This window comes from Abrus precatorius, unplaced genomic scaffold (assembly GCF_003935025.1).
Source record: "Abrus precatorius isolate BTA unplaced genomic scaffold, Abrus_2018 Scaffold3, whole genome shotgun sequence".
In the NCBI taxonomy this organism is placed as follows: domain Eukaryota; kingdom Viridiplantae; phylum Streptophyta; class Magnoliopsida; order Fabales; family Fabaceae; genus Abrus; species Abrus precatorius.
Genome location: NW_020874373.1, coordinates 9,072,375 through 9,084,748, shown reverse-complemented (window position 1 = coordinate 9,084,748; position 12,374 = coordinate 9,072,375). Strand labels below are relative to the sequence as shown.

General features: G+C 33.9%; 3 protein-coding genes across 4 annotated transcripts; 1 reads left to right on the top strand and 2 right to left on the bottom strand.

The window, feature by feature from the left end:
• The first annotated feature begins 1,192 nt into the window (after positions 1-1,192).
• Positions 1,193-5,125, top strand: LOC113861787 (protein trichome birefringence-like 10). 2 transcript variants are annotated; one of them, XR_003504338.1, is made up of 5 exons: positions 1,373-2,107; positions 2,851-3,240; positions 3,921-4,079; positions 4,256-4,717; positions 4,881-5,106. XR_003504338.1 is itself a non-coding variant. In XM_027494815.1 (4 exons), exons 1-4 carry the CDS (start codon positions 1,641-1,643, stop codon positions 4,623-4,625), a joined length of 1,386 nt encoding a protein of 461 aa, XP_027350616.1. In that variant the 5' UTR covers positions 1,193-1,640; the 3' UTR covers positions 4,626-5,125. The 2 variants fall into 2 exon arrangements, 1 of the variants encoding a protein (XP_027350616.1); XM_027494815.1 differs by having other exon boundaries at positions 1,193-2,107; positions 4,256-5,125.
• Positions 5,126-5,970: 845 nt separating this feature from the next.
• Positions 5,971-6,375, bottom strand: LOC113862123 (antifungal protein ginkbilobin-like protein). Its single transcript, XM_027495259.1, has one exon. It carries the CDS (start codon positions 6,373-6,375, stop codon positions 5,971-5,973), a length of 405 nt encoding a protein of 134 aa, XP_027351060.1.
• A 1,155-nt stretch (positions 6,376-7,530) lies between these two features.
• Positions 7,531-9,981, bottom strand: LOC113862121 (aluminum-activated malate transporter 13-like). Its single transcript, XM_027495258.1, has 6 exons — positions 9,648-9,981; positions 9,382-9,528; positions 8,973-9,248; positions 8,310-8,410; positions 7,971-8,111; positions 7,531-7,881 (listed from the first exon to the last, which is right to left on the bottom strand). Exons 1-6 carry the CDS (start codon positions 9,979-9,981, stop codon positions 7,531-7,533), a joined length of 1,350 nt encoding a protein of 449 aa, XP_027351059.1.
• Positions 9,982-12,374: the final 2,393 nt, after the last annotated feature.

The following is a 12,374-nucleotide window of genomic DNA, read 5'->3' as shown; positions in this document are numbered from 1 at the left end:
TTTTATAAAAATTTATGAAAACTGAACTTGTGTGTTAACAGTTATATAATGACAATTTTTGTTGTACAAGAGGGAAACAGCCCCACATAAAAAACCTAGCTACAGATTAAATGAGGGAGCGAGGTGGAAGCAACATCTTTCCGAAGGTGGAGAAGACATTTTTGAGGAGAAAATGGAAGAAAGTGGGGACCCAAGCTAGTTTGCAGTTGCAGAGTGTGATGAATTTTTCAATATCAGCTACAATTAACTTCACAAAAGAGACCCTCTTGCATCTATTGCGAAGCTCTGAAATAAGATTTAGAAGAAGGAAACATACATGGATTCATTTAAAATAATTTGAAACAAAAATTACCAAATTTATAAGTTGTTTTCATATACTGCTCATAAACTATTCTATGCGATTATTAAATCTAAAAACTATGTTACTTATCAACATTGATGAGAATAACATTTAATTGGATAAATTTATGAATAAGTATTTATAAAAATTAAATATGAAATTTTTTTATAAATTAAATTAACTTTTATTTTTTAAAACTTTATTATTTAACTTTTCTAAAACATAGGAATACAATTTACTTTAATTTATGACAAAATTTTTATTATTTTCTATATTATTTTTTTCTCCAATAAAACTTTATCCAAAAACTTACCCCAATTGAGTCTAAATCCAATCAGTAACTTACCGGGCACATCAACATTAACCTTAATACAACTCGAAAGTGGAGGTAGCATGCAAGCTAACATTCAGATGCTATTTCGATTTAGGGAACGAACTCCCTTAATCATTTAAGAAGAGATTATATAAAACATATGTTTAGACTGCTCTGTACAATAAAGACGTTTGATTAATTTTTTTTTCTTGAAAATTTACTTCATTTTATTTTTTAAAATCATTTTGACTCTTCAAATTTTGTTAACTCAGCTCTCAAAATAGGTGTAATATATTTTGGAGTACTTATGTTTAGATTTAGATTCTTTATATTATTAAGCAAACTGATATGATAATGTTAAAAAAAATACAATTTTTATTAACTTTTATTAATAGAGTTTACAATCAGTTAAAATGAATCTTTGATAAAATAAAAATGTATATTTAGACTTCCTTTTTTTAAGAGTTAAGTTGAAGGGGGTCAAATTTGAGATTAGAAGAGAGGATAATGAAATGGTTGCACGTCTAATAGATAGCATGATTATTGCAGATAAACAAATTGCCGCCCTTTCCCCAAAATATAAGGAAAATAGCAATCCTCACTGTTGGTGGCTATCCCCAAACCCCTCTCCAAAACCTTCCAATCACTACCTTAAAAAAATAACCTTTTAAACTCATTGTTCCACACCCTCCACTCATACACACTTTCTCTTTCATCTTCCCTTTCATTTTCTTGTTTTCTACCTGTTACCTGCTAAAAGAAATTAAAAAATAAAAAGAAAAATGCACAGTGCTTTGCTTCTCTGCCATTAATGCTCTTTTTTTTGGCTCTGGACCCCACCTCTCTCTCTTCCTCATCCTCTGTTTGTCACAGCCCCACCTCTTTTAAACCTTCACCTTGGACTAATGCTACTACTACTTTCAGTTCAGCATCCACGAATGATTGAATGAGTTTTTATGTTTCATTGTTTTGTTCCTAACCAACGAGATGAGCAAGAGCGCAGCTCCGAAGGACTCAAACGACGCCGTTACCCACTTCGATTTTTTCAAGAAATTTAAGCGCTTTAGCCCTCTCGAGTCTTCTCTGGGCATCGTTGGCTTCTTCTTCGTTGCTGCTCTCTTCATTGGTTGCTTCTTCTACTTGGATTACGAAGGGTTGCGCTCTAGAGGCACCACTCTCCTTGGCTTGCATTTTTCTTCATCATCTTCGTCTTCTTCTTCTGTGTCTGCTTCTGCCTCTCCTGTCGTTGGGAATGTCCCGGTTCAGTTTCTGAGTCAAGATGGTGATAAATGTGATGTGTTTGATGGGAATTGGGTTTGGGATGAAGCATATCCCCTTTACCATTCCTCAAATTGTTCCTTCTTGGATCAAGGTTTTCGATGCTCTGAGAATGGGAGGCCTGATACCTTCTACACAAAGTGGCGATGGCAACCCAAAGGTTGCAACTTGCCCAGGTGCCCATCAACCCCATCTTTTCGATTTTTTGGTTTGATTTGTTGTTTTGGTGTTAGCGTTTTGATTTTGGTTTGGTTGGTAGAAGATAGTGCTGGGGAAAAAAAAATTAAGACAAAAAAAAAGAGTCTTCTTTCGTTGGGTATTGGGGTTTGTGTTGTTTCTCTGAGCACAAAATGGTTTTAAAATTTTGTCTTGCTTGTAGTTGGTTGCTTATGGGATCGCCTTTCATATGTTGATGTGTGTTTTATATGTGCCCCTAAATCAATTTATTTTGATGGAGTACCCTTTTCGTTTAACTTGTGATTAACAGTGGGGGTACTTCGTATGGATTGGTATGAAGGGAGTGTTTGTTCTTTTTTGGATTGTTGAATAGAGAAAAATAAAGATGTTGGTATGAAGGGCGCTTCTGTTATTGGTTTTTTACTGGTGATGATGATACCTAAATTGTCACTGTCAAGCGTTGCTAGTTTCATTTGTCATTACCTGCTTATCCATAAATTTGGCGTATGGCTCAAGATCAACAACCACTCTGAGTGTCTATTTTTCTTCTTTCAAAAGGAAGGGGAAAAAAACCATTTTTGATTTGGGGGCAAGCTGTTTTGGTGTTTCCTGCTCTTAAATGGATACTATGTTTAGTTGTCTTAGGGAGCATCTTGCTTGTGCATACAATACTATGTTTAGTTGTTCTTTTAGGTCGGTTGTGGGAATGACATGTGATGTGGGGCTTTTACTCTTGTAACAGATTTGATGCAAATAAGATGTTGGAAAAGCTGCGGAACAAGCGGCTAGTTTTTGTTGGTGATTCGATTGGAAGGAACCAGTGGGAATCGCTCCTTTGTATGCTCTCTTCTGCAGTTGCAAACAAGACTAGTGTCTATGAGGTTAATGGGAGCCCAATTACAAAGCACACAGGCTTCTTGGCATTCAAGTTTGAAGATTTCAACTGCATCATTGAATACTACAGATCACCATATCTAGTAGTGCAAGGACGGCCTCCTCCTGGAGCACCTGAAGGGGTAAAAATGAGTTTAAGAGTGGATCATATAGACTGGACTTCTCATCGCTGGAGAGATGCAGATGTATTGGTTCTCAATGCTGGACATTGGTGGAATTACGAGAAAACTGTCAAAATGTAAGGACTTTTTTTTTATCTGTTATTCTGATGGGCTGGATTGTTATTCTTAATAATTCAATCTTTGAGTGCCACCTAGTTTTGGCTTTTTAACAAGGACATTTGAAAGAAGGCACTAACCATGTGATATTGATATGGTTTATGCAAATGAAATAAGTTTTCTAGTGCATATTTGAACTAGTTTATTTGTGGGAAATAATTGCATTGTTTTTGGTAGCTTCCCGGAGATCTTTAAAAAAAAATATTTTCTTGAAAAAAATATTTGTCAAACATGGTGACTGAGAATCTCTTGTGATAGATCGATATTATTTCCTCTTCAGTCTTAGCATAGACCACTGCAAGAGCCGGACCAATTTTTAGCAAGAAGAAGGAATGGATTTATATACAGGCTGAGATATACTCGTTTATTTTGTATATTTACTGGCAACTATTTTCATTGCAAAATGAAAGCTTTTATAAAGGGAGTGGGTTCTCTTTTGGTACAAATGTTTTGTAGTAAGGTTTTATATTCAGATATTTGTGATTATTTATTCTCTGTTTATCTCCATGCTATAAAAAAGCTTGGGCATAGACTAAATTACTTTGTTAATAACAATATGTGTACTCTTTATGTGGTTAAGCAATCAATATTGAGGTTGTTATTATATGGACTTTGATCTTGGGTTCAATTCATTACTTAGGGGTTGTTACTTCCAAGTAGGAGAGGAAGTGAAGATGAACATGACTACAGAAGAGGCATTCAGAAAATCAGTAGAGACAGTAATTGATTGGATTGCCAGTGAAGTTAACATGAACAAAACTTATGTCCTTTTCCGAACTTATGCTCCTGTCCATTTCAGGTTTGGTTCATGTCTAGCTAATCTGGTTTTACCATTAATTTCTGTATGTTTCCTTTTTCGAACAAACTGTCAAAACCTTTTTGTAACGACTTTTTCTGTATCTGTAATGATTAAATGACTGCTAACATATGAAAGAAGGTAAGAATGAGTTGTAACACATTTGGTGGATGTAGCAGGGGTGGTAACTGGAATACTGGTGGTGGTTGTCACATGGAAACACTACCTGATTTAGGCTCCTTGCCAGCATTATCTGACATCCACTTCAGAACCATCTTTGATGTCTTGTCAGAACGCACGACTAAATCAGAAGTCTTGAATTTGGACCTGCTTAATATCACCCAAATGTCATTGCGCAGAAAAGATGGCCATGCATCTATTTACTATCTTGGACCAGATGGCGCAGCCCCTATGCAGCGGCAAGACTGTAGCCATTGGTGCCTACCTGGTGTTCCTGATTCATGGAATGAGATTCTTTATGCACTTCTTCTTAAACGGGAGGAGCTTTACGAGCGGAATACTACAGAAGTTTCTCAAGTTCCGCTATAATAGGTCTACACAGTTTGCAGAGAACGTTCTAAGTTATACAAATCTTTACCAACCATAGCTATGCTGCCTCTTCTCTACCACTGGTGAATGAGGTAAAGTTGCGAGTTGAATCTGGCATCTTTGTGGTTAGTCTCACTAGTTGGTGAATCTAACTAATTGTTAGTTTGCCATATGTTACAGAATTTTATTCATAGCAACCAAAGAAATTAAACTGTTTTAATTTCCTGCAAAATGATTGCTTGACCCTCTTTGTAGTGGTCTGCCATTGTAGGTGAACATATCTGCATGGAAACTTAATTTTGGATGGTGAATTTTGGGGATAGCTTGTAGGAAAAGGTAAAAAATAATCACTGAGATTCAAACTTGATGGATCAGAAGGCATACATTTTTTTTTGGTTGTAAATTTCACATATGTTGGTCTTCAAAAATGTAGTGGGAGATATACTGAGCCCATGATGATGCTGGTTGTACATTGTATATAAAAGAGATTGTTTTCTTTCTTTCTTTTTTTTGTTTTTGTTTTTTGGTTTGATCAAGTTTTCATTTACAAAAGCCCTGGAATAATTCATATGCATGGTATTAATACATGTTTAACTAAGGCGGTGATCTAGAAGATCATCAAGGCTCTATCATCGATTCATACATGGAATCTGGTTTCAACTTCCAAGATGTATTTGTATTTTCAAGCTCCTTTGAATACTCACGAATCATATACGTTATCGACAATTAATGTTCTTGAAATCGACATTGTTTACTTTGCGTGAACTATACTCAGCATTACCTTTATTTAACAACATTTCGTATATTATCGTTTTTTTTTTTGGGAGGGGGGTGGGGGGTGGGATCGTTATGCTTTATAGGCATTCAGATTGGTTATGTTAAACTATATAGTTTCAGTTCCAAAAATAAATCCAGGCAAACGAGGCATCTTAAATCTTTTTCCCAAGATCACCTTTTCCCCTTGTGAAGTTTTAAAATCAATAAACTGATCAATATACCGAAATGAAGAGGCATGATCTAAATTCGAACACCCACGTTCTGTACCATATAAAAAAAAGGGGGAAGTAAACATGTAGAAGAATCATCACCCAAAGCTAGATTTATTTTAAAATGAAAATCAGATTACAGAAATAAAACACAAAGCATTTTGACGTAGTTAAGGCACAATAACAGCATATAGTATACATATTGCGCGTTACAAAAACAAACTTGCAAAATCCCTTTTTTTTGGTCGTCATACAGAATCCTTACTTTTTTTCTTCGAGGTGATACAAAGCCTTTCAAATGTAAACTTGAAAACCAACGCCAATGGAAAGTTGAACACCCAAAGCTTCAATTTTTGTTACTAATCATCAAATGGGTATTGCTCATACCTGATTGTACAATCATGGAGCACTGAACGAGCCCCGATCCGTGGTGTCTGACATGCATTGAACATAGCCGTTTTAGCAGCACCAAGACAGGTTTTGCAATCAGAGGATGTCAGATTAAGGTTGCAAGTAGCATGTCCATAGGCAAAGGCATTAGGATAAGGCGAAATGTTGTAGTAGTCATAATTTTTCTGGACTGGAGTTTCACTCTCTAAGTCTCCAAGAACATAGCTTAAACTAATAGCAAAAGGGTCCCCAGAGGTGTACACCCCGTTGTTGCAGAGAACGTTGGTGATGCTTGTGTTGGGAACGCTGTCAGCAACACTCCAAAGGCACAACAAACCAATCGCAATTGCTACACATTTTGTAGGAATGCCCATCTTTTTATCTTTGATTGAATTCTAGCACACTGCCTTTGTTTTGTTACCTTTAGACTTTTTCTCCTATGTGAGAGTCCCTTAATGGATCCGTTGGTTTATTAAAATACTACATGTCTACATCTATGTTAATGTCCCAACGTTTAATACATGCTTTTGTTTTTTTGTTACTTGTAAGGATTCTATTATGTCTAGGATTACAGGATTCTTCAACACGAGATTAACTCTTAATGTTTTATATATTAAATTTGAATTGACACTTTATTTAAGGAAAATCAGACATACATTACCTAAACCAACACTGGTTTTTGGTTGTAATGATTTTTTGTGTATAATTTTACCAAGTCGTGTTGCTGTTCATCACGCTGAAAATTTAATGGCTTTGCTCTTCCACGATTTCTCATGGCACTTGGAGAAAGTTTTAGGCAATGCTACAAGATAAACTTCATCGGCGGACGGCTGAGATTGGTCGACCAAATAAAAGAAAGAGTATCACAGCTCAAAATTAATATTTAATAAAACTTAGTCAAAAGTTTTAAATAACTACAACTCTATTCATAGATCAAGTCTAAATTTTCTTTGTATACGAATGATAAAAAGCTGTTATCACTCTTCAAATTAACAGAACTGTTTTTGTATCTTATTATTTAAAAATTAATGACCATCAAATAGAGTGGCAACTAATTGAATTATATGAATTTGTGATTTATGATATGACAAGGAGCGTAGCGGAGGTTTCAAGTGGAGGACAATGCTGTACTTTGTTGCCGGCCATTTGAATCTGTTGTGTTGAACGGACAGGTTTGTCAATCAAACTCAATTTACTTGTTCAATACAAAGGAGGGTTCATCATAGAAAAATACTTAGGTGCAAATATCTAAGGTTTATAATATGAAATGAGAATTCATGGGTTTATAAAGTAAAATAGTGATGGCATTAAATTCACACTGATGAATGAGACGTATTAGATAAACATGCATACAACATCTCTTCCTTTTAAAGTTTTCACTATTTTTTTCATCATCACTAATACAAAGGCAGTTAAATTGCATCATATGTCAATAACTTGAAATGGATATACACTCAACCACATATTTCTAATTTATGACCCAAAATTGGGAAATGATTTATACATACATAATTGTATGTATATAGGGTCTACGAAGACATTGGAGTAGTGTGGGTGGAAAAACCAGCGACATCTGCAAGTTCTTCCACCTCTTTTACCAATTCCTCAACCTTCCTCACCACTTCCATGAGCAAGAACACAGAGCTTGCAATTGCTAACACTTGACCATCTTCAAGTTGTGCTATTTTGGACGTAGAAATTATCGAGTTTAGATCTGATCTCACTGCTTTCAATTGGGCCGAAATGTTGTACTTTGCTTCACATTTCCTCATTTGCTTCATGCTCTCTCCAAGTTCTCGAAGAATACCAGCAACCTTTGACTCAATTGCTACGCACGTGTCTAATTGCACCGATTGTGATTGCCTCAAATAGGCCATGGGCTGACCAAAAGATTCATTGAACCCAAACAAATGAGCCCATCAATTTTTTTTTTTTCTTTTCATTTTGCAACCCTATAAAATATACCTACCTCTTTTGCTGTTTGGAGACATCCCACTGCAAGAATAAACGCAGCCAGTTCTCGAAGAACCTCACCAATCTTTAAGTACCTTCCCCAAGGGTATGAAAATCCAAATTTTCCATGCCACGGTTCCCATTTTGCGAAATTTGCCTGAAAAACAGAACAATATTTGATTCTACACTTATGTTATGGCTTCATTCTAACTCGAAATTTGGCTTTTCTAAAATGTAAATTATTTTAGTTAAGATTTTAGCTGTTATTTTCTTAATCAATGATTATTCTTTTATACTTTATCTTCTACAATGGAGAAGACAAATGAGAAAGATATCAAAGTGAAAATTGACGTACCAATGATTCGTCCTTTGACTTGGAGTTCAACACCGACTTGCAAACGTTGAGGGATTGGTCTTCCTTTTCGCCAACTAATTTCGTACATTCCCCTAAACAAGCTACAGTGAAAGACGATAATTAAATTTCCTTTTGGCATAGGTATCAATTTATTCCGTTGTCACATTGATATTAATTTTCATCTATTCATTCGTAAACAAAAATTGAATTTGAGCATGAAAATATGTTATTGGAAATTGAAATGTAAACATAATGTTATTAATGTTGATGCACATAAATGAAATGCTAAATAGTTTTACAAATATGTTTTATGTAGAAACTTCTAATTCTTCGTTGAATTTGGTATCCTTTTCAGAACTTACTGAATAGTACAGAAAACTTCTGGCTTATACAGGTGTAGACCAATCTTTCATCCTTTTCCCTGTGTGGGTGTATATTAAGTAAGTTTTCACAAATATATTTTACATTATTTAGTATATGATGTATTCGGTAAAAAAGAAAACATTTTTTTGTTACATACACCTAAAACAAAATTTACAATAATTAAAAGTGTGTTGAATAATATTTCCCTCACACTCACTTGAAATAAATAAATTGAGTCTATGTTATTCTATTCATTCCAACTAAGAAAAAAAACTAAAACGATCGTATATACTTAGATACCTTCAATTGTATTAGCAAGGTCTTGGAATCTTGAGACTATGGAATCATGAAGTTCATCACTGGCCCACAAAGGAAAAACGAACAAACTCACACAAATGCACACAATGAAACCCATTAGTATTGTCACAAGACGCTCCCTGGCAATTTCCCACACTTTCACATGAGCACGCACCCCAGACACCACCACTAGATTGAAAGTAAGCATGAATATCATCACCCCATAATCGTATCTTTTCTTTATGCTTGGAACCAGTCTAAAATATGTAGCAAGTGATCCTGAAATTAATTTATATGTGCCACAAAAACTGTTTATTAAAGATATGCATTTCAAATTAGTTATACTTTAACTGTAACACATAATGTTCTAATACTAATAGAACTAATTATAAGAGATTTATCAGAAGCTTACCAAAGATAAATACTGAAGTAGCGATTATAATCGAGTTACCAACCCTCCCAATTCCAGTGCTTTGGGCGAAAAATGCTGCTAAGCAACCCAATCCTCCTCCAACAATAGTTCCCATTCCACGATTGAAGCCCTTTCCTAGTGTGGCACCTAATAAGTTGATCAAATTAATTAAGTGTACATTAGAATGATCATTATTTCAAAGCTATTGCTATATCTTTGCAATGAAAAAGAACAGAAGGAATCGAAGTATATGTTGCTGAAAGTACCTGCAGAGAATTCAAAGATGACTATTACAGTCATGATAGCCCACATTGCATTTTCTCCAACTTGTTCAAAGAGAGGATTCACAAGGTACATGAGTGAAACCAAAACCAGGGAGATTCCCACTTTGACACTGTGGATCATCTTCCTAGTTCCTTGATCACTTTTCATTTGCTTGTATCTGAGATTGGAAGTAATGGAGACAGTGGAGCAATGGACTTCATTTTTCCTAATATGAGAAATAAAGGGTGGAATGGGAAATTTAAGTGCTTTATTCTCCTTCTTATGAGCAATATTCTCTTCTCCATTTGTAATGGCTATTACATGACTTGATTCCATTTTGTCTCTTCTAGGAATTTTTTAATTCATTCTCTTGGGGAAACCCAATTTGGAGAGAGACCCTATTTATACTATGGCATATGAGTCCAGACAATTGGAAGATCCAATTCTAAAGTATCGAATTGAAAATTCGTGAATTTTATGAAAATTTGATCAATTAATAAAAAGCATGTTATAAAATGAATCACTGTTGCTGAAATGTGAAGTATCAAATTAGTGGATGTCCAACTTCATATCCAAGTCATGACTATAGAGAATGAAATGAAACAAGTACCCCCCATATCTTTTATGCACAACACCTTCATTTGGAACTGGTAGGACGTTCTGAATTAGTGACCTTAGTGGAACACGTATGCAAACACGAGCTAGCGTTCCGTACAAGGAGAACGGTCCTTAATAGCAAATAAAATTACTGCTTTAATGCAAAGATTTAAATAATTAATCAAGAGAAAAAAATGATCTTATTGCAAAGAAATAATTTTTTTTAATTTAAAAATTAGAAGACAAATAGAAGAAATCATCCAAATCTTGAACACCCTAGTCATGCCCCTTATCTTTTTATTATGGAGAATTCCGCAGTAGGATATACTTATCCGATGACTTAAGAAAAAAGCTAAAAATGTAGACCTAAGATAACCCCACTAAAGCATGCAGTTCAGTAGATGTTGCTCATAGAAAGACCATAACCCGACATTACAAGTCTCACAACTTTCTGAAGCTTTCTGATTGTTTGTGAACTTAGTGCTTCTGCTAGATATTTGTCATATGTACTAAGTTCAAACTATTATCATATTTTAGGTGACCTTCCGGTCAAGAATGTCTAAGTCCCAAAAATACAAGATAACTACGTGAACCATTATACTCTTTATGCTTAATTAAATTTGGTATGGTCTTCCCACAGATCACAGTTACGAGAATCATTCTAATTACTAATTTGAACTCTAACACTGTAGGGTATGGATATCTGTGCATCACATGTAGGCCCTCAGGACAATCAAACCAGGGGTGATTATGGTATTCATTTGACCAAATATCCAATTATGCCCATCTGAACCAATCTTAAATAATATGGATTTAGTTTAATAATTTAATTAATTACTAACCAATTTCATTTGGTTTGAGTATTCGATTATATCAGTTTGTTTATGTTTAAAAACTTTTAACATAAAACAACATTGTTTTGTAAATTGTTTTTACATGTTATTAATACAGTTCAGTCCATAGAGATGATAAATAAACATGTATAATTTCTATATATAAGTTAATTTGACTTTTTTAACTCATTAAAATGAATAATTGGTTGCGTTTTACAAGATTCATATGTTTAGGTAGATTGTTCTGATGCGATCCACGTGATTAATTAGCAGGTCTACTTTGTTAACCCGTACATTTTAGTTCCATTTTAAGTAAGCCAATTTTAGTTGGACAAATGTTAAATATTTGTTAAAAAAATTAAAAATATTATTAATACACTTTTATCATGATTTTCAATACATTCTAAATATAATTTCCTTGAAAGGAATACCCTTCTATTTTTAGTTTAATTGACCATAATCATATATGACAACTTGGCGTGAAGCAAAACCTTTACAATGAAATGGGTCAATCCACTCCAATGTAATTTATTTTGGGTTGACCTGTGATCACACCACCTACTAACATATAGTGGGAGGTTATCACATTGGAGACAACTTTTCACAGCATATGAACAAAATGGTTTATTTCCTTTATATGTATGAATAGCAGTCAAGAACAGATGTAGGGAAGGGAAGGGGTGGTCCTGACGCCTCCCTCCTTTTACACACACGTGTGTATATATATATATATTATACTTTAAATGTAAAGATTTTTTTTCCAAAGAACTATAATATTACAGTTATTGATACAATTGTATGTTTAAAATTAACTTAAGAAAATATATACAAATGCTTTTAAACAGTATCCTTATCTTATTGTACTCATACGAAACATGTATTTATGTAATAGCATTTTCATAAAATATGAATTATTTATTGTATGAGTTAATTATAAGCGTTAATTTTATATGATTTATTATAATTATGTCATGTCTTATGAGTTAGTGTGTTATGTACGTATTTGTACTTTCTAAGTCAAAATTTATTTACTTTAGACCATTCCCTCAAACATTTTTGGGACCCGCTCCTAATTGCCAAAACTATTTTATGAATATGATTTATGAAATATGTAGATTCGCATTTCCAGTTAAGATTTATTTAGATTGGGAAAATAGCTTATTTTCTATTTTTATTTATAATCATACAATATCATATCGTGCACAGGTTTTAAAATACTTACATAAAAATAAAAATTATTATTTTCATAATCTTTCAACAACTATTTAAATAATAAATTCTCTTTTAAAATTAACTTAT